At 42.5% G+C, this 21,398-nt stretch overlaps 1 protein-coding gene across 1 annotated transcript in view; it reads right to left on the bottom strand.

Moving 5' to 3' along the window:
* Window positions 1–21,398, bottom strand: part of PRMT8 (protein arginine methyltransferase 8) — a 74,266-nt gene that overhangs the window by 17,645 nt on the left and 35,223 nt on the right. Inside the window, exons 2-6 of the mRNA XM_005433361.4 lie at window positions 18,332–18,517; window positions 13,105–13,260; window positions 5,644–5,707; window positions 2,116–2,258; window positions 1,641–1,728 (exon numbers count right to left, since the gene is read on the bottom strand). Of these exons, the coding sequence (XP_005433418.1) occupies window positions 1,641–1,728; window positions 2,116–2,258; window positions 5,644–5,707; window positions 13,105–13,260; window positions 18,332–18,517 (637 nt within the window). The remainder of the gene's footprint in view (window positions 1–1,640; window positions 1,729–2,115; window positions 2,259–5,643; window positions 5,708–13,104; window positions 13,261–18,331; window positions 18,518–21,398) is intronic.

The raw sequence follows: 21,398 nt of genomic DNA, 5'->3' as shown, positions 1-21,398 counted from the left end.
AAGGTTTTAGCTGTCAAGGTCACCATACAACTCAGGAGAAAACCCTAGGCTGTGCTTGAGGAGTGGGTATTATTCTCCCTGGCACCTACACAGGCTTCTTGTCACTGCCCCACTGCACTGGCCTTGCTTTTGACCCAAAACAGCCATTTTGACCCATTGGCAGTTCTGCGTCTTGGCGCTGAATTTGATTACAGAAACACCAAATTTATTTTCTGAGAGGAGCTGAGAGTCAAGGAATGAGGAGTCAGGCATTTTCATTTAAAGGTTGACTGAACACACTAATTTTACCCAAGCTTTTTTGCATGTGTCTTTAAATAATAAAACTGCTTAGGAATTTTGTGATCATTTTTTTCCCCCTAATGGAAAATGCCTTTAAGTGAAATTGACCAGCTCTAAAAAATAAGTAAAAGCCAAAAAAAGGAGAGAAATAAAAATAGAAAAGGAGAGTGAAATAATGTAGAACTTACTCATTTCATCAAAACTATTACGACCAAATAAATCCAAACTTGGGTGACCTGGGGGACAACAAGTTGAACATGAACCGGGAGTATGACCTTGTGGTGATGAAAGTGAACCACATGCTGAGGTGTGAGGAGTGTCCAAGAAAACTGGGTTTGCTTAGCCTGGGGCAGCAAAGGCTAATGGTGGGACCTAATTGCTGTCTGCTGCTACGGAAATATAGAAAAAGTCCGATTCCCTTCGGGTGACAAGGGACAATGAGGGCATGTTTCAGCATGGAAAATTCTGACTGGATATTCAGAAACATGTTTGCTCCTGAGGGTGCCTCAACGTTTGAAGAGGTGCCCAGAGAAGCTGTGGAATCCCGATCATCTGGCTGCAGGGCAGGGCCCTGAGTGACCTGCTTTAATTGTGCAATCTGGCCAGCTTTGAGCGGGAGGGCTGGGCTAGGTGACGTGCAGAGGTCACTAACAGCACAAGTTAGTCAATGAAACTTTCAAGGAAAAACCCCAACATTTTCAATGTAAAGGAAAAGTCAATTTTCTGCATTTACAAAGTAAACCAAAAACAGTTTAGAACTCTTTATTCACATCAAAATAAACCAGAAATTTCTGATCCTTATTTTTCCTTTAAAAATTCTAACATGAAGTGTTTCAAGATGTTAAAAAAGCATTACATGTTCTTTTTCTTCTTGGCATGCTTTTTAGTGAGATAGCATTTCTTCTAGTCTTCTTAACATTTACAACTAATTTGCATCTTATTAATTTTTCCAATCTTGTTATTTTAAAAACAAAACCCCAGCACCTGGATGGCAAAAGAGTATTACCAGTTTTAATGGCAGTTATGTGGGATGATGTATTTATCAAAACCAAAACTAGATCTCCTAAAATCCACATATTAAAATAGAGGTAGCAGTATCAATATAACTCTAAGAAAGGTCTACATTAATTTATTCATACATCTTTCCTTCATGCACTTGAAATTACTGCAAGTTTCCTGAATTTATCACCAGACTAGAGTTTTCTCAGTATTCATATTTATACTGGAATTCTGGCCTGGTCACCGTGATTTCTTGGCTTTTGCAAAACTTTTGCCAGCAAAGAGATTACAGTAGGCCACTACAAATCAAATATTTTAAGGAAATCACCATAGAAAAGTATTACTGTCAGGCATTTACTCACAGTGAATTTTGAAGTCCTTGTACTGTCTGTCTTCAATTGCTACCACGTACAAAGCAGCTCGGTCTGGAAACATTAGCCCTCCAGGTTTCTGTTGATGAATTGTGGGGAAATGGATCTCGTAATCTATTCACCTGACAAAGACATCACATTTTGAACTGCACATACAAAAACCAGACAAGCACCCCTTGCATGCCTTTATTGTTTCCCTTCAGATTGTCACATCAGCTTTAATCTCAGCAACTCTTGCAGCCTGTAGCAATGCCATTAGGTAGCATCTATACGAATTTCGCCAGCAGTTAATCAAAAGCAAAGCTCTTTCACCAAGATTCCCTTTGTTAATCTTTTTGTTTAAGCCCAAGAAGTGGCACTTGGAGATGTAACCGTGTCTTGTTACGGTGACAGTAGGAGAGGGAAGGCTTGTAGTCAGAAAATAAATGATTGGTCCAGCAAGGAGTATGACATGCAGAGCACCTACCAGCCACTTGTCTCGTGCGAAGATGACTGTGTTTAACATTGACTCATAGAACAGACAGTAACCCATCCACTCGCTGATGATGATGTCTACTTTATCCACAGGTAATTCAACTTCTTCCACTTTACCTTTAAATATTGTGATTACTGAAAAAAGAATCCAAAGAAATATGTTTCACATAATAAAACACCTGACTAACTCCCTTACTGGTGAGTAGCAGGCTGCCCTTTGCAATATGATTCTCTTCTTGAATGCCTGTAGATAAGGGGTGACTCCATGGATTTTACACTATTTTAAAACTACTTGTGGTAAGTATAATAAACACAAATTTTGTATCAGTATAAAGGGGAAAAAAAAACCCAACCAACCCAAACCCCAAACCAAGTAAAACACATATATAAAAAACAACAGAAAAACAGCCTTACCTGGTTACCTGCATGATCTCATTTTACACACCCTTTGGAATTTGGAGGATTTCTAGAACATTGACCAAGTAAGGCAAAGAACCCACTAGAATCCTTTAAAAATCCCTGTAGGTTTGCACATACATGATCTCATCACTGAGATATTAGAGATTTATGGAACTAGGATCTAATTCTTGTCTGATTTTCAAAGATACTATGCTGGCTTCACAATGAGGAAACTACAGCTTATTTCTTCTGTGAATTCTGGGGCGCTGACTCAACTGAGAAAGTCAGATCTAGCCTGACAGTACACAAACAACCAAGTTTGTACAAACACAGTTACCTCATGAAAAACATTTCTCATTCCTTTCTGCTTCGTGATGGAATCTTTTATAGCATACTGGCATTTTCACTCTGAATCTTCTTTCTGATTTAGACTTGCATAACCTTCCACGGTTATCTAAAGTGACTGCTGGAAAACATTGCTGGCAGGTATTTTGTCACCAAATTAGTTTCAAGGAAATTAAAAATGTTGCTGGAAGTTTGATGTAATAGAATACCAGAACCTCAGAGACACTAATACAAAACAGAGCATTAAATTACTGGCAGTACTGTATACTACTTACAGGAGACTGGGCATGCACTGCAAGAGCAAATCAAGAAGCAATTATAGAACTGGTTAATACTAGAACAGATGTTTTGCTTAAAGGAAAGTTAAATGCTGGTTCATATTTAGTTTAGTTGTAACAAATAATTTTGTTTTAGGGTCATTACACAATTCACCAATCCTTCTTGCATTTTTTTTATATATGTCCTATTTACAAATGTATTCCAAATTCTTTAGACAAATAATTTGAAACTTGTGTTTGTCTGCTATTTACGTGTTTGTTACAGTGGGTAAAGTCTCATGGTTCTGGATTCTTCCTCACCAAGGTAACTCGATGAACTTGAAATTCAGGAATAAAGTAAGGACAGAAGAAATATTTTTCTTTCCATTACTAATTTATAAGATTGCTGTATTACTCTCAATAAACGACAGTTTTTAGTGATGGCATTTTCTATTGATGAACATGTTCAACATTCAGTTTGAGGAAGATGAACACACTTTCATTTAGCTAGAACTTGGTTAGCTGTTTAAGGGTGGAAGTGTGAGCAGAGTGATTTTGAGAACTCAGTCCAGGGAAGATGTGGTTTCATCTTTTCAAAACACATGCAGTACTAGTACTCCTCTAACCAGATGCCACCACTTTATTTGCATAGCAAACTTCTAATCCAGACTGTCCCCCTAAGAAATTGAGAACACTGATTCAGACTGGGAACACAAAATATCAGCTGGTAAGAGCAACCTGACTGGAAAAGAGCAGAGTTCCCTTTTCCTTCCCCTTCTTTAAACTCCTTAGTAGCTCAATAGTTCATCTGTTGTTATACTGAAGACTCTTCATGTCTACAAGCTCCAGCCACGAGTTCTCTTTAGTTCTCTTTTCTCCCGAGAACTTTCACTGCCACAATTATTTTGGAGTGAATTTTAGCACTGTTGACAGCTGCCAGTGACACACCTGCAGACTTTGGAGCCCTCTGTTTACACCCAGAACAGTCACAGTGCAAGCAGCATCAGCACAAGTTCCTCCCACCTCCCTTCAATTTGATGAAACATCTTCATAAGGCATCATGTGGGAACAGATTGTATCTGTTCTGGAAACAGTGGGTTTTCTCTTGGTTACCCCCTTTTGCTGACTCTGCATTTCTCTAAACAATTAGGGGGGGGGAGAAAGAAAAAATTTCCATGAGCAACAAGATCCTTTGGCTCAGTACGTGGCTGCATTAAAATGAAAGTGAATGTGGGTCAGTGTAAAGTGTGTAAATGGTAGTTCGGTTGTACAATTTGTCTATATTGGAGAGCAAACTGCAGTCCAGCCAGACTGCTGAGCCTGCCCAGGCGAGTCTCCTGCCAAAGGGGAGGGGTCTCTGCTTCTTCATCCACAGTTTTTCCAAGGGCTCGCTCCTTGGAGAAACAGGAGGAAGAAGCAGTGATAAATACCTTCTGCAGCCTCTGGAGCACACTGGATCCTTCTTATTTATTCTGACAATGAACCCTTCACACACAATTCCTGTTGCTGGAAATCCAAACATGAATTTATTTGCGGTATGCTGTTTGTGTAGCTATTTGATGAAAGACCATTCTGGGAATATACGGGCTCTGCACCAAAGGTGCAGGATAACCAAGCTCAGGGCACCACCTCCTCGTTTTAGTGCCTTACCCCTACTGTGGAGGAGAGTATTTTCTGGTCCTTTGCTTCCTTCTTTTTCTTAGCCAAAAGTTGCACACATTTGCTGACCTCTTATATACCACATCACTGCTGTCTCTTTCACACCACACCACTTGAACACTCATGCTGTACAATAAATTCTCCTCCCAAACAGCTCTGTGTTAGTCAGAAGCTGCCAGTGACAGCAATAAAAATCAGAACAGATCCAAACCAGAACAGAAATCTATTTTTGCGCATGTGCTAGCAGAGCATCAGCACAGATGCAGCTAAAAGCGGGGGCAAACGATATGGTCTAGCTAGCTATGACCTGCATTGCTCTGCAGCAAAGGCAAGCTCTTCACAAAAAGCACTTTTAAATAAGATCTGCCTCATAGCCTCAGTTAAAAAAAGCCTGGTTTTTTAGGTTGTTAGTAGTTTTTTTTAGAAGTTGGAAGTCAGAAGAAACCCTTAGTGAAAAATCTGTATCGATAAGGAATACTTTTTGTTTTGAACCTTATTTCGATTTGAATGTAAGTGTGTGTCAATCCCACTTAAGAGATAATGTGGAATTCAAATGGCAGAATTAATTTGAAAAGTTCAGTTCTAATGTGGGGCCTTCTGTCTGCTTTGCTAAATCAAACTGCCCACAGATTAGTCCTATTTGCTTCTGTCGTCTGTGAGCCTAGAAGTAAATGCAGAAGTAACTTTTCCCATGAGGAATTGCTGTAGTGCCTAGAATGAGGTGTTTAGTTTTGTATTTACATGAGTAAATTATGCAAAACTACCATTTATATATAAACCACACAACACAAATAAATCAGAAAAAGTGAAACAGTTATCCCCTCTTTCTCCTGAAGAAAATATTTTTATATATGCCTTACTGTTGTCCAAGTGGTTAGCCTTGATAATTTTTTCTGAGTAGTCAGATATACTTGAGCATTCAATCTAGGAAAAAAAAGAAAAAAAAAGAAAGCAAGAGGAAGAGTAATTCTGTATTAGAGATCTCAGCTAAAAACCAAACCAAACCAAAACCTCAAAATCTACTGAAGGCAGCAAAGACCCTGCAGAGCATGTAATTATTGATAAAGAGTAAATCAAACCTGTGTGGGCAGGATCATGATCAATGATATCTTAACATTTAAACTGCAGTCTGTGTTTGAGTTAAACAGGCTATATAGAAAAGATTGTTTCTAAAACTGTTGAAATGTGTAAAAAAGAGGCCCTAACCAGAAAATTACATAATTTATTAATGATGTTATTTAATTTATTCCTGCTACTTCAGAATATTGCCTCATTCCCCCCGAAAAGTCTGCTGAAGGGAATGAATTAGCATGGTGCTACATTTCTTCACGTATTTTAAAACAAAATACATTCAAACTTCGTGAATAATGTTAAAATTCAAACTATGCCAATATTGGTCTATGTCAAGAAGCAATTGCCTTTCTCTGTGAAAAATCTATCATCTTTTTCAATGCATAAAAAAAAAATACAGACATTTTATACATAAGAAATTACTGAAATTTCTGTATTTACAAAGACGTCCAGATCTGCATGTCTTTTCCTGTACCCAGTTCTGTGCTTGCATTAGACAAGAAATTACAAACTACCTCCTAGTTTTAGATTTGCCTATTTGCACTCACAGATAGCAGAACAGTGGATGGAAGGACACACAAATCCCTTGTTCTTTTTATATAGGCCCATGAAACAGCTAAACATAATAGCAGGCATAATATCAATCCCTGTCCCCACGGGAACACGAGCATTAATTCTGCTCGGCTTGCCTGTGGCGTTAAACTGCACCTTAAGATGTCTGACTTACCGGCCTGAACATAAACCAAAACTGGCATGTAGAAAGGACCACCAGAGTGCCAGCCCAGAGAGTCCAAGGAAGAAATCCCTTGGGGAGAACTCTGTCCTTTTTTTCCACCCAGCTCCTTCTTCCCTTACTGTAAACAGTATAGACTCTATGTCTTGCCTATACTTACAGCTGTTACCACATACTCAGTTTTCCTGTCTGTATTCACATCTGTCTGGCATTTTCAATTCCATTGCCTATTCTTTCTGCTTGTTTAGGATGATTTTTAAATAAAGCATGGGTATGTAGGTGTTTGAAGGTGGCTTTCCAACCTTTCCAAAGAAAAAGATGCAAAGACATAGTAAGTTTTATTTCATGAATGACTACACGTTTCCAAAAATAAGCTTCATTCTCAAAGAAACAAAATAACAAAACCCCCAAACTCAAATATTCCAGAAAGGAATATATATTTTGGAAAATAAACTTGCTTTAGGGTGGCTAGAACTGTTTGCCTCTATTTTGACTTGGATTATATATTGTGGTACCTTTTTATTTTAAAAAGCAACTCATTTCAGAAAAAGAAAATACTGAATTCTGTAGGTTAAGAATCAGGAAGAAACATCAGTGTTGTCAGGTTTTTCCCCAATTCTCTTTCAAGTCAGTGATCTTCTCAATTCTGTCCTGTTTTACAAAGCCCTTGGATTTCATGAGAACTGTGTGTTCCAGTAAAAAATGTCCATACCTCCATTTACAATCATAGAATGGTTTGGGTTGGAAAAGACCTTCAAATATTATGTAGTCCAACCTCCCTGCCATAGGCAGGAACATCTTCCACTAGATCAGGTTGTTCAAAACGCCATCTGACCACACCTTGAACACTTCCAGGGATGGGGCATCCACAACTTCTCTGGGCAACCTGTTCCAGTGCCTCATCACCCTCATCATAAAAAAATTCTTCCTTATATCCAGTCTAAATCTACCCACTTTCAGTTTAAAACCATTACCCCTTGTACTATCGCTACAGGCCCTGGTAAAAAGTTTTTCTTCACTTTTCTAATAAGACCCTTTTGTATATTGAAAGGCTGCAATAAGATCTCCCTTCTCTTCTCCAGGCTGAACAATCCCAACTCTCTCAGCCTGTCTTTATAGGAGACGTGCTCCAGCCCCTTGATCATTTTTGTGGCCTCCTCTGGACCCACTGTAACACGTTCATGTCTTTCTTGTACCAGGGTCCCCAGAGCTGGATGCAGTACTCCAGGTGGGGTCTCACCAGAGTAGAGTAGAGGGGGAGGATAACTTCCCTTGACCTGCTGGCCACAGTTCTTTTTACACAGCTTGGGATACAATTGGCTTTCTAACCTGTAAGCACACACTGCTGGCTCGTACCCAATCTCCCATCCACCAGTGTTCCTAAAGAGCTTTTCTGCAGAGCTGCTCCCAATCAATTCATCACCACCCAGTCTTTACTGACATTGGGGATTGCCTTGTTGCAAGGGAAGGACCTTGCACTTGGCCTTGTTGAACTTCATGAGGTTCACACTGGTCCACTTCTCAAGCTTGTCAAGGTCCCTCTGGACAGCATCCCTTTCCCTCAAGTATATCAGCTGCCCCCCTCAGCTTTGTGTCACTGCAGGCCTCTGAGGGTGAAGATGCTAAATAGCAGTGGTCCCAGTATGGGCCCTTGAGTTTCTTCAGCTATATCTAGTTCTGTATGTGTGTATGCATCTCATTTTACTTCTCAGTCTTCAGTAACGCTGCAAATGTCTCCTCTTTTACTGAGGTCTTTGGGTCTTCTTCTGAAACTGCTGCCACATTCCCAGATTTTTCTCCTGGGCTGTGTCCTTGTCATCATCTTTTTATTCAAATCAGTTAAAATGAAGGCACATGTCAGATGTTATGTGTCTAACTTCTTCACACCTACACTGTTTTGTTTGTCTGAAAATACCATTCTGCTGCAGTGATTGTCCTGAATTTTGTGTGACTGAGTGCAGCAGATGAACCAAGGTTTCAAGGTACGATTGAATGTATTTTTCTGTCCCTCACTCACCCCTCCCAAGCACCAAAGCCACATGCCAGTCCTATCTCTGCATGTCTTATAACAGCTCCACAGTTAGATGAACACCATCGCACAATCTACTGCTATCCTCCCACAGTGGTTAGGGGTCAGAGCACGTGAAGGAAGAAGAAAAACTGAGGAGGCTGGTTTTGTTCAGCATGCAGAAAAGATCCCCCCAGTCCAAGAGCTTTCTTCAACTATCTACAAAGGCCTTGCAGAGAAAAAGTCAAACTCTTCTCTGAAGTGCATGGTGACAGCACAAAAGTCAGTAATCGTGAGCTGTGGCAAGGGAAATTCCTGCTGATTGTAGCACTAGGATAGGTCCTGAGAGAGGATTTAGGGTCTCCATTCTTGGAGATTTTCCAAAATTGGACTGGATAATGTCTTGAGCAGCCTGATACAGCTTTAAACTTAAGTCTGCTTTGAGAAGGAGGTTGAGTTAGATGCTTCCAGAGGTCTTCTAAAAGAAATTTTTCTATGAGTCAGTGATTCCATGATTTACACCTCTTGAAGATCCAGAGACAATTCTAGCAGTTGGCTGAGGTAGTGGCAAGGAATAATTCCAACAGAGAATAAGAGGGGATAAGAAGAACCAGACAAGGTAGTGGGTGAATTTGAACCTGAAAAAGGGAAAGACTGAGAAAGAGGAGAGTGATTTCAGTGGCACTGTACTCAGCAAACCAACACGCTGCATTTGTCAACAGCTCCCACATCATGCTATTTGAAAAATCACATCTAACTGTGGAGAAGAAACTTGAACATCTCAGCTCTATGTAATAAGTCATGGCAAATGTTTGCTTTTTAAAAGGAACACTTGCAGTTTCCGTTGGCACTCTTTGCCAATAGGACCATAAAGACTGGATTTGACTGTAAGGCTGCCACTGCCAGAACTCTGAAATATCTTCTTTTCCAATACGAATACAACTCCGTAGCTTGCTGTATGATCGGGTTCATGGTGAGGTAGCTCATGTGGCGAGGAAGTTGAAACTCAGGCTGTAGCAGAAGAGTTTTGCACCTAACTGAGTTCCTTTGGGAGTTGTTTCCCGGAGAGCATGCCCCCCAGCTTCAGTGCTGACCAGTCTGGGTGGGCTGACACGGGTGTGCCACTGAGCGTTATAAATGCCTGAGGTACCACATGAACTGTAAAAGAGGTCCAAAGCAAAAAAAACCAAAACAAAAACCCACAACAACAACAAACCTGTGGAATTTTCTGCCAGAGAATCAGATAAGCACCAGTGCCAGCACAGGGGAGGGAGGAAGACCATATGGTCAGGGATCTGGGAGATAGGAAGGTGGGAGCACAGCATCATCGTTTTGTATATGCACTTTCAAAGCACCGCAACATCCTTGTGAGACCTGCATTTCTGCATCACGGAAGCCTCACTCCCCAAGGCTTTGAGATAATAAATTGTGTACTTGGTTTACAACAAATATATGCCAGCTGCCAATTCCATATAAGTCTCATGCTTAAACTCCAAACCTTTTGCCAGCACCTCCTGATTTCAGCTATCTATACTTCTATGCTCTAGTGTGATACTCATGAATATGTGACACTCAATTACATTGGATTTTGTAAATATAAGCCTGAGAATTTAAGAGGAGTCCTGGCGTTTCATGTATCGTTACCATTAATAAAGACACACAGATTAGATCCTCAGTGACATCAATGTCTTCAAATGCAGAGATGTAGTCAACTTAATTTTTTAAATTGTTGAAGAATTACACAGAGAAATAAAATCTACTTATTCTTTTCTGTGTTGTGCCTGCAGGGCAAACAGTAGTACAAAGCAAAAAGAAGCTGTATTTGTCATTTTAAAGTCAGTACAAATAACCGAGTATAATTAGGAAGCAAATTATGCTCTCTCTAATGACTTCTCTGCAGAGAAATGCACATTCATACTCAGGAGAGCTAACTGGCCTCTTCAAGGACCTATGTGGAAGGACCCCATGGGTTAGGGCTCTAGAAGGTACAAGGGTCCAAGAGAGCTGCCTAATATTCAAGCATCACTTCCTCAAGCTCAAGGTAGTGCATCCCTATGAGTAACAAATCAAGCAAAAGGGGCAGGAGACCTGCACGGGTGAGCAAGGAGCATCTGGCAAACCTCAAACAGAAGAAGGAAGTTCACAGGATGTGGAAAAAGGGACAGGCCACTTGGGGGGAATATAGCAACGTTGTCAGAACATGCAGGGATGCAACAAAGGCGGCTAAGGTCTGTTTGGAATTAAATCTGTTGAGGGTTGTCACGGGCAATGAGAAGAGCTGCTTCAAGTACATCAGTAGGAAGAGGGTGACTGGGGAAAATGTGGGCCCTCTGCCGAATGAGGTGGGTGCCCTGGTGATGAAGGATACAAAGGAGGCAGAGTTACTGAATGCCACCCTTGCTTCAGTCTTTAACTGCCAAGGCCAGCCCTCAGGATCCTGTAGGCAAGAGAGAAGGTCTGGAGAAAGGAAGACTTTCCCTTGGTCGAGGAGCATCATGTTAGAGATCATTTAAGGAAACCTGATGCCCAGAAATCAGTGGGCCCTGATGGGTTACTGAGGAAGCTGGCAGATGTTACTGGAAAACCACTCTCCATCATCTTTGAAAGGTCATGGAGAACAGGAGAGGTGCCTGAGGACTGCAAAAGGCAGCATCCCTCCAGTCTTCAAAAATGGCTAGAAGTAGGACCCAGGCCGGTCAGCCTCACTTCCATCCCTGGAAAGGTGATGAAACGGCTCATCCTGGAGGTCTTCTTTACTCCTGATAACCTTCTTTTCCTCATGTTTAGTCAACATGGAATCAGCAATGGGAAATCACAGCTGACTAACTCAATAGCCTTCTATGATGGAGTGACTGGCTGGGTAGATGAGGAGAGAGCAGTGGATGTTGTATACCATGACCTCAGCGAGGCTTCTGACACTGTCTCCCGTAACACCCCCACAGGTAAGCGCAGGCAGCGTGGGGTAGATGGGCAGACAGTGAGGTGGGCTGAGAACTGGCTGAATGGCAGAGCTCAGAGGGTTGTGATCAACAGCGCAGTCTGGCTGGGGGCCGGTAGCTACTGGTGTTCCCCAGGGGTCAGTACTGGGTCCAGTCCTGTTCAACTTCTTCATCAGTGTCCTGGATGAAGGGACTGGGCGCACCCTCAGCAAGTTTGCAGATGATGCCAAGCTGGGAGGAGTGGCTGACACACCAGGAGGCTGCGCTGCCTTCAGTGAGACCTGGGCAGGCTGGAGGGCTGGGCACAGAGGAACCTGATGAAGCTCAACAGAGGTCCTGCCCCTGGGGGGGGAACAACCCCACGCACCAGGACAGGCTGGGGCTGGCCTGCTGGGGGGCGGCTCTGCGGAGAAGGACCTGGGAGTCCTGGTGGGCAGCAAGTTGCCCATGGCCCAGCAGTGTGTGCTGGTGGCCAGGGAGGGCAATGGGATCCCAGGGTGCGTTAGGAGGAACGTGGCCAGCAGGTCAGGGCAGGTGATCCTGCCCCTCTGCTCTGCCCTGGTGAGGCTGCATCTGGAGTGCCGTGTCCAGCGCTGGGCTCCCCAGTTCGAGAGAGACAGGGAACTACTGGAGAGGGTCCAGCGGAGGGCTACAAAGCTGACTTAGGGGACTGGAACATCTCCCTTGGGAGGAAAGGCTGAGATCGCTGGGCCTGTTCAGCCTGGCAAAGAGATGACAGAGGGGATCTTCCCAATGTCTACAAATGCCTCAAATGCAAGTATCGAGAGGATGGGACCAGCCTCCTTTCAGTGGCACCCAGTGACAGAACAAGGGGCAACAGGCACAAACTGTAACACAAGAAGTTCCACCTGAATATGAGGAAGAACTTCTTTACCTTGAGGGTGACAGAGCACAGAACAGGCTGCCCAGAGAGGCTGTGGAGTCTCCTTCTCAAACATTCAAAACCCACCTGGATGTGACCCTGTGCAACCTACTGTAGGCAAACCTGCACTATCAGGAGGATGCACTAGATGATCTCCAGAGGTCCTTTCCAACCCCAACCATTCTGTGATTGTGTAAAGTTCAATGTATTTAAGGCAATCATTCCCATCTGCCTCTGAGAAGTGTTATCGTTGGCACAGAAAACATGCTTTCTTCCATGATTTGCTGAGTTGTAACGTACAGGGAAAAACGTATTAAAGAAATTTGTTTCCAAGACTACAAAGTTGCAGAACTTAAGAATTTTAAAAAGCAAGATAATTCCTTTGACCCCCTTGAGTAGGAGTGAGTCCCTTGAAAATTTTTTTGCAGCTGACAAAAAGCGTGGCTATGTACCAGATCACCAAAAATTCCACACAAGAAAAAACATCATGTCTCTCTTTGGAAAAGGCACACTACTGCAAGTCACAGAAAGCAACAGAACTCCACTAAAGTCACTGTAAATCAAGCCACACAGGAGCTTGGAGAGAAGTATTTCAAGCCATGACAAGTAAGAAAATGTAAATCACCAAGCTAAATTCTAAGGCAAAAATGCACAAACAAGTCAAAATATGAGAGAAATTGTTCTTACCCCATATACCTTCTTGGCTCCTGCCTTTGCCGCAAACATGGAGAGGATTCCCGTGCCACTTCCAACATCAAGGACAATCTTATCCTTAAAAACATGCTTATTGTGATACATTGAGTTTCTATAGGTTAATGTGCGCACTTCGTCCTTTAACATTTCCTGTTATGAAAAAAAGACACCATTGTGTTATTTGAAGTGCTTATATGCATTCATTGCTGCTGAATGTATGCCTTGATTATAATTTAAGCATTATTAATACGCAATCTAAAGAGTTTTTCATGTAGTTTGGGGTGCACACATCAAAGCAACTGCAAAATGCTAGCTACTTAGAATTGAATTATTAAGAAGCAGCATGATGCCCTTTGTACTATTTTATTTCTTCAAATATTACTTCACTGTTACAATTGACAACCAGAATGTAATCTAACTACAGCACTGCTTTGGGCATAAACAGAAGCCATACAGAAATCCCAGCTTTCCTTTTCTCTGAAATCATGCACAGCCTAGAGCCTCAGCAGAGGGACTTTCTGAGGTTCCTCTTTGAACGCAAAAGAAATCGTTCTATAAACTGTTATAAGGCAGCCATCTTGATAGCCTTGCCTAAAATGATGCAGGATGTCCACAGCAGAGCTTAGAGATGCTGTGCCATATGGTACTCGCTTATTGCTCTTCTGTTCACTCATTTATATGACCAATTTCCAGAAGATATTAGTGTATAACCTAGACCACTATCTTGTTGCAGCACTATCAAAACTAGCCGGCTGCAACAAGGCTTTTACCATCCCATCCCAGGTTAACTTCAATAAGTAGTTCCCACACCTTGCCCCAGCACAGCCACCAATCCCCCAGAAGATTTCAAAAGTTCTTCTACTGTCCGTGCTGTTCCTTCATCCTCTTCAGGCCAGTCCACCCTGTGGACTGCATGAACTGTAGAAAAGGTCCAAAGCCAAAAAACCACCTGGATGCCTACATCCAGGGCATGTACACACGTACGCTCTCTCTCTCTTCTCCCTCTGCTTCTTCCAGGTCTGTCTTCACCCAGTGCTCCTCTTCCTCACCCCTCAGAGCTAATTAACTACTTAGCAGGAACCAGCCACAGCTGCACACTATCCAGGTCAGCCAACCCACCGCCCCTGAAGCCAGCCCACAGCTGTATGTTATCAATGTTATTTAACCTGCCTTCGTTCCTCTATAATTCCTCTACATACTACTACCATCTTGTCATAGTTTAAGCAAGTAAACAAATGGGGTTTTGAATTTCAGGTTAAGAAGGATCAGTTCACTGCCCAGCAGCCTTGAAGCACTAGTGCACTGAACTGTTGCATACATCATTTGCTCACTTAACTGTCTTGGCAGGATACTGTATGTACTGTAGATGACTAAAAGGCTGTTTTTATCATCATAAAGCATGGTTTGGTCAGGCAAAGAAAAAGGCAGAGGAACAATCCAAAAACACTGGAAAAGTGATGGGAGCACATTCTCATGGAAACTCTTTGCAAACATATTGAGGACAATAAGGTGATTGGGAGTGTTCAGCAGGATTTGGAGATGATGGACCACCTGACAGCTTTCTGTGGTGAAATAATGGGCTCTGTGGATGAGGGGACTGCATGCTTGTTTATCTTGATTTTAACAAGACTTTCAACACCATCTTCCATAACATACTCATTGAAAAATTGATGAAATACGGACTACGTAAATAGTCAGTGAATTGGACTGAAAACTAACTGAACTGCTGCTCTCAAAATGATGTGATCCGCAGCACAAAGTCCATCTGGAGGCCAGTCACTAGTGGTGTCCCCCCAGGAGTCAATACTGGCACCAATACTGTTGGATACCTTCAATAACAACATGGATGATGGGACAGAGTGCAGTCTCAGCAAGTTTGCTGTTAATTGAAAACTGGGAGGAGTGGTTAATTCACCAGATGGTTGTGCTGCAAATCAGAGGGATTTCAACAAGCTGAGGAAAGAACTGACAGGAATCTGAAGAAAGTCAACAAAGGGAAACACAAAGTCCAGCACATGGGGAGGAATAACCTCACGCACTAGAACAGGCTGAGGACAGGCTGTCAGGAAAGCAGTGTTTTCTGAAAATTACCTGGGGAACCTGGTGGACAGCAGTTTCAACATAAGCCAGAAAGGTGCCCTTGCCACATTTTGGGCTGCACTGAAACAAGTGTCACCAGCAGATCAAGGGAGATGGTTCAGCACTGGTGAGACCACATCTGGGGTCCTGTGTCCAGCTCTGGGTTCCCCAGGACAAGAGATGTTGGAGCAGATCCAGTGAAGGCCCATGATGATGATTAAGGGATTGGAGCATCTGACATGTGAGAAGAGACTGAGAGAGCTAGAACTGTTCAGCCTTGACAAGAGAAGGCTTGAGGGATCCTATCAATGTGTATAAATACGTGTTCAGTTGGGGAGGAAAGGCGGCGGTTACCACTCTTCTCAGTGGTAACCAATTAAAGGACAAGAGGCACAAATGGCATGCACAGGTTTATCAGAGCCTTGTCCAATCAGGTTTTAAATATGTCCATGGTTGGAGCCTCCATAGCCAGCATTTTACCGACTTCCCAGTAAAGAACATTGTTTTCCAATTAAGTTTGTGCCCGTGATATCAACCAGCTCCTTCAGCCCTGGCGGACACAGCCCATCAAGTCCCATAGACTGACGTATGTCTGATTTAAGTGATCCTTCGCTGTTGAGGGTACGTCTTCCTCACTCTGGTCTTTGCCACTCATCTTAGAGACTCAGGAATCCTGAAGGCAAGTCTTGCCAGTAAAAGCAGAACTGAAGAGGTAATTTTCCATGTCCTTTGTCACCAGATACCCTGCCTCATTCAGCAACAGTCCCACCTTTTCCCCAGTTTTCATTTTGCTGTTAATACACCCAGAGAAGCCCTGCTTTGTTACCCTTCTCATCCCTTGCCAGATTCATGTCCAGACATAACTGAGCTTTTCTAACCCTGGCCCTGAAATTACTCCTGGGTCATTTGACCCTTCTTGTACCTCTTGTGTGCTTCTTTTTTGGTTTGAAATTTGTCAGAAGCTTCTTGTTCATTGATGCAGGTCTCCTGCCACCACTGCTTGACTTTATGCATGTCAGGATGGACCATTCTTGGAGGATGCAAGCCTTGAAAATCATCCACTTCTCATGGACACCTCCTATCTGCAGGACCATCTCTTAATGAGATTTTTCCAAGCAGATCCCTGAAAAGGATGAAAAGGATCCATGCTCTCAGGATCCTGAACTTTATCATCTCATGGTCACTGCATCCAAGCCTGTCCTAACCACCACAACCCCAGCTGGTTCATTCCTTTTAGTAAGTATCAGGACCAGCAGAGCACCACACACCACCAACACCTCTGCCATCTCTCAGACTTCACATGTACTTACACTTGGGGTGGGCCCCCTTCTGCTGTGTTTTATGGACTGTGAGGTCTTGTCCACACCACCCTGCATCTTTTGCTTACCAACTTGGTCTACCACTTCCCCGTGTGACTGTGGGTCATCATGTCTTTCCTCTATCATTCTTAGCTTAAAGGTCTCCTCACCAGGTTGGCCAGCCTGTTGGCAAAGACGCTTTTGGCCTGGTTTGTCAGGTGGATTCCATGTCTTCCTAGCAGACCTCAATCCTCAGAGAGGGTCCCGTAGACATAAAAGCTGAAAACACGTCATTAACATCAGCTGCACAACCAGTTGTGGACTTGCAGGAGCACTTCTCCTCAAGTCCTTCTCTGCATTGTTAGAACTAAGGCAAAAAACCACTTGGCACACCTTGCTTGTCATCCCAAGAGCTGTGTGGTCACACTTGATATGCTCCAGGTCTCATTAGTGCTCATGTGGAAGAGCAGCAGTAGTAATCCAAGGCTGGTCTAAGGGCTGGATGAATGTCAGCAGCCTCTCCACGATGTCACAGATTCAAAAGCTTAGACAGCAGGTCAGGTCAGCATATGGGGGCCTCTGTCCCCTGCAGGAGAGAGCCTTCCACTCTTACCACTTGTGGCTTCCTCCCAGTGCTTCTGTGTGGCTCAGGGCCAACTGGTTCTGATGCCTCATTGCACAGAACTTCCTGCCCCTCACCTACGGTGAAGGCACTGAACCTATTCTGCAGCTAGAGATCTGCGGGTGGATCAGGAGCTCTCCTCTGCTTGCCAGAAGTCACATGTTTCCAACCTTTACCAGCAAAGGAGTCTCCACTTCCAAACCTGGTAAGTAGAGACTCTGACTGCCCCTCCTTTCAGTACAGCTGGAGATTTAGGCTCTAGTATCTTCAGGATCTTGGAGAAGATCCAGTTAGTCTCTTCCTCATCTCCATGGTGCTGTAAAGTCTGCCAGTGTCCTCTAGCAGCTCATTTACTTGTTGACACAGATCCTGTGACCAGTGCACACCTCCTGCAGGCAAGGAGGCAACCTCCCACTTCCCAGCATCAGCAAGAGGCCCCAGGTGCTCCCTGCACTCCCTGAGACCTGCAAAGCTGCATCCTTCTACCAGGAACTCGACATGATTTGAGGTCTCTGATGTGTCTTCAATATTTCTCTTAGGTCTCCTTCCCACTCAATTGTTCCTCTATCTTCTTGCCTTCTTGGATTGAATTTCTGAATGCTACACTGGTAAGATGTATTCTGTTTATGTATACACCCCATAAACAATCACTAGAATAATGGAAATAGATACTGTTTATTATGTGGTTTGTGAGAAGTGCAGCTGATTTCACAGTGGCCTTTTTACATCCTAGTCTTTAAGATTCCATCCTCTTGGGTCACGTAAATATATTAGTGTCCTCTTTAGAATTGGTCTATAGTCAGTTTTTGGATGGTAAATATGGATCACTGTGTATTTTGAATTCTTTCCGGGAGTGTATTTACTGGGGGCTGTTGGGCTATATGTTCCCATTAATGCAGCCCGTGCATTCAAACACATGCCAGGAGTCAAGAAATTACTTGGCTTCTCATGTCAGTTGAGTAGCTGTTCTGCTGGCATCGGTACTCAAACATGCAAGCGAACTAAAGACCTAACAACAGTAAGGTAGTTTCCATGTGCGGTTAGGATAGTTTGTGACCTTCATAAATGCATTAAATCGATGCACTCATGAAGATCACCACTGTACAGATAGCTAATATAAGCTCGGTGGATCATACATGAGGGATAAATAGCTAATAAATCAAAGAAAACATTTTAATTGTTATTATTATGTAATAATTGCTGAAACAAAAATAAATATTACCTCATGAATTCCAAAGTGAGCATAGGAATCAAAGTAATAATCCCTGGATGTCATCTCTTCTGGATTGATAAGCTTTGCCATCTTGCCTCGGCCCGGGCAGCTTGGTTGCAATGGAACATGTATGACAGATTGAACTGGCTTTGGAACGACGGTAGGCTGAGGAGGCTGGGATGGGATGGGGCAAACCTAGGAAAAGATGGAATATTGTTAAAAGACATAATTAAAAGAAAATGTTTCTCTCTACATAGCATAGTGATATTGTTGTAACGAGCTAGGAGATAGTAAGACCAAAGACATTTGGGGTATCATAAGTGAAATTTAGGCTGCCTTCCGTTCCTGGCTGTATAAATTATCTTTTCCATCTTAGAAAATTTCCTTAATGTCTTTTTCCTTGATGTTCCAGATACCTACACCAGGGCAGAGTAGTGGCACATTATTGGTGTTGGCTGAAGTGGGTGACTTCAAATATTGACACAAGGCAGTTAAGAGTTAGGTTTTCTCCTTTAAGTGTCTTTTTTCTGTCAAACTACCACAGCTTTGTGAGAGATAACTTGTGATAAACAAATAGTTCCCCTGCAAAGAAGAGCTCATAATCAAAGCATTTTGAACAGAGTGTTGCCAACAAAAAGGACAGGATTCACAACTGATTCATAGTTGTCGGGTAATGTATCTGGCTGTATTGATGTGGTAGATCTGAGAATGCTCACAGCATCTGAAAGTCCCTGACACTATCTGAAAGTCTCTCAGCATGTCCAGAGAGCATCACAGGGAGCTGTGTGGGATATGTGATCCCTAATTTAGTTTCCTGTTGCTGGGAGATGCAGGAGTTATTTATTACCAAGACCTGGCTTACTGCATTTTTCCTTGCATATTGCATCTCCATCGCCAATATTTCAACAGACCCAGAATGCTTACACCTCTTGCACCCAGATTTGACACTTGTAGCACCCGAGACAGAAGGTCGAATGCTTCAGTTATGGTCTGGCCCATGAGCACATCTACATGCTTAATGTGAGCAAAATGCTAAAAACTGAGAAAGATTGAGCAAGACGCTACAGCTTAAACATGTACACTAAGTCACCTGCAAATTATGGGTCAACAAATTCACATATTGAGAAGGTCAGTCCTGCTTAAAATATGTCACCTCCTTTTATACTTTTTTTTTTAATATAAATTATTTTAAGATTTAGTAGTTTCCCAGTGGGGACCAGATTTGCCCGAGCTTCTCCTAGATACTTTCATAAAGTTCACTTTGTGTTCTATAGCTTGATACTGCAAGACATCAATTCCTTGTACTCTCTCTGAATAGCATCAATTAGCCTAGTTTAGTTTACTTCAATATATAAAAAAACCCCACACATTTTTCCCTTGTTCATTTGAAGATTTAAACATGTCACCTTTTCATGTTTTCTTTGGTCCATCTGTGAAAAGTGAATACTAGTAGTTGACGTCCCTGTAACACCTTTCATCCCCAAAGATCCAGAAGTGCTTTATTTATACATCTTTTCCATTTCTGATGTTTTTGACTTGATCACCTCACCCAGTCCACCTCCCATGCAGAATACAATTGTTTCCAATTGGTATTTGTATTTCTGTCCTGTCTTGTTTCAAAATGTCCACCAGCAGTCATTTCCCTTCAGAAACTGTTTCATTGCCTGTCTGTTGCAAGCAACACCTTGATAGCTCATTCTGTCAGACTGTTGCTTGTAATATTCAAACCTGCCAAATCTAACCCTGGTACTTTTAATTACATACTTGGGGTTATATCCTAACGTCTTTCTCTGTTGGTGTACACGTGTAGGTGTACTATACATTTCTGCAGTTACCCTGCCCTGCAGTCCTTTCTGTATTTGTCTGCTGTCTACAGACTTGAACTGTAGATGTTAGGAATTTTGTTTTAATTTAATACGAACTCTGTAAGGTCTTACACTTTTCTCCTGAATCTTGTCCTCCACTTCATTTTACAAGCAAAATATGTAAATATAACAGTCACTGAACTCTTCATTCTGTTCCTGTCTTAGGTAAGAATGTCTCCAGCGACAAGACAGTACATCACAGGCAGTCGCTACCTACTGCAGAGAAGATCTGTCAGTTTTTGTAAATGAAACCAAAGAAGTATTAGCATTTCTATTGCTGTCTAAAGATACAGAATGAACCTAAATTCAGCAGCTCAGGCTAGGAAAGTTGTCTGAATTATGTTGTTTGCTGTAAAGGAATTAACATTGTTATGTCACAGTCTGCAAGACAGCTGAATTCTGCTGCAGCCCAGGAGTGGCAGGGTAATGTCTATTAAGCTACTGAGCCAGCATTAGACTCACAGTACTTTTCAGGTTTATCTAAAGTACCTGAAGACTTACTGCTCTCAACTGTCCATCTACACCTCTGCCAAAGAGTACATGGCCCATGTAGCAGAAGAAATAGAAACCTGTTAGGTCTGCTCCTCAGCTGTCTTGGTTTTTAGCCAAGCAGCCCGTGGTGAAATGTGTTGATGGTGGTTGTGAGACAATGTTAGGCTGCTAACACCATCAGGTCATGCCCTGTTCATCCTGTGCTATAGGTATCCCAGCCTCATGCAGAAGGGGTAACAGAAAACCATACAGAGGTGGTGATCTTCTCAGCCAGCAGCACTCTGTCACAGGGACCCTAAGCCAGCTGCTTCCTTTCTTTTTTAGGCATATTAACACAACACAGACCTTTCAAATTAAAAAATGTTAATTTTTGCAACATCTGTAATACCCACTGCTATAATTTCTGTGTGTAGCACTGTAATTCTGAAACGCCAAGACAAGGTCACAATTACAAGAATGATTTTGACACTGGGGCTCAGGAAATCCCTCTGTCATCGATTTGCTATAGACACTGTGAACAATTTCAGTCAAGAATAACTGATGTCCTATGGAAAAAAAAGAACAAACTAGGGAAAACATAGAAATACAGTGGAAAATAAAAATAAAGAAATGTAATGAAAGGTATTATTTGTATCGGAAACAATTAAGTCTTCAGGTGTACAGCTCTGTGCTTGCTAAACTAGAAACAGCTAAGCTTTTAGTGATATGGTATAACTGCT

The sequence above is a fragment of the Falco cherrug genome, chromosome 5 (genome assembly GCF_023634085.1).
Source record: "Falco cherrug isolate bFalChe1 chromosome 5, bFalChe1.pri, whole genome shotgun sequence".
NCBI classification, from domain to species: Eukaryota; Metazoa; Chordata; class Aves; order Falconiformes; family Falconidae; genus Falco; species Falco cherrug.
The sequence above is the reverse complement of the archived record's forward strand: the minus strand, read 5'-3'. Positions and strand labels throughout refer to the sequence as shown.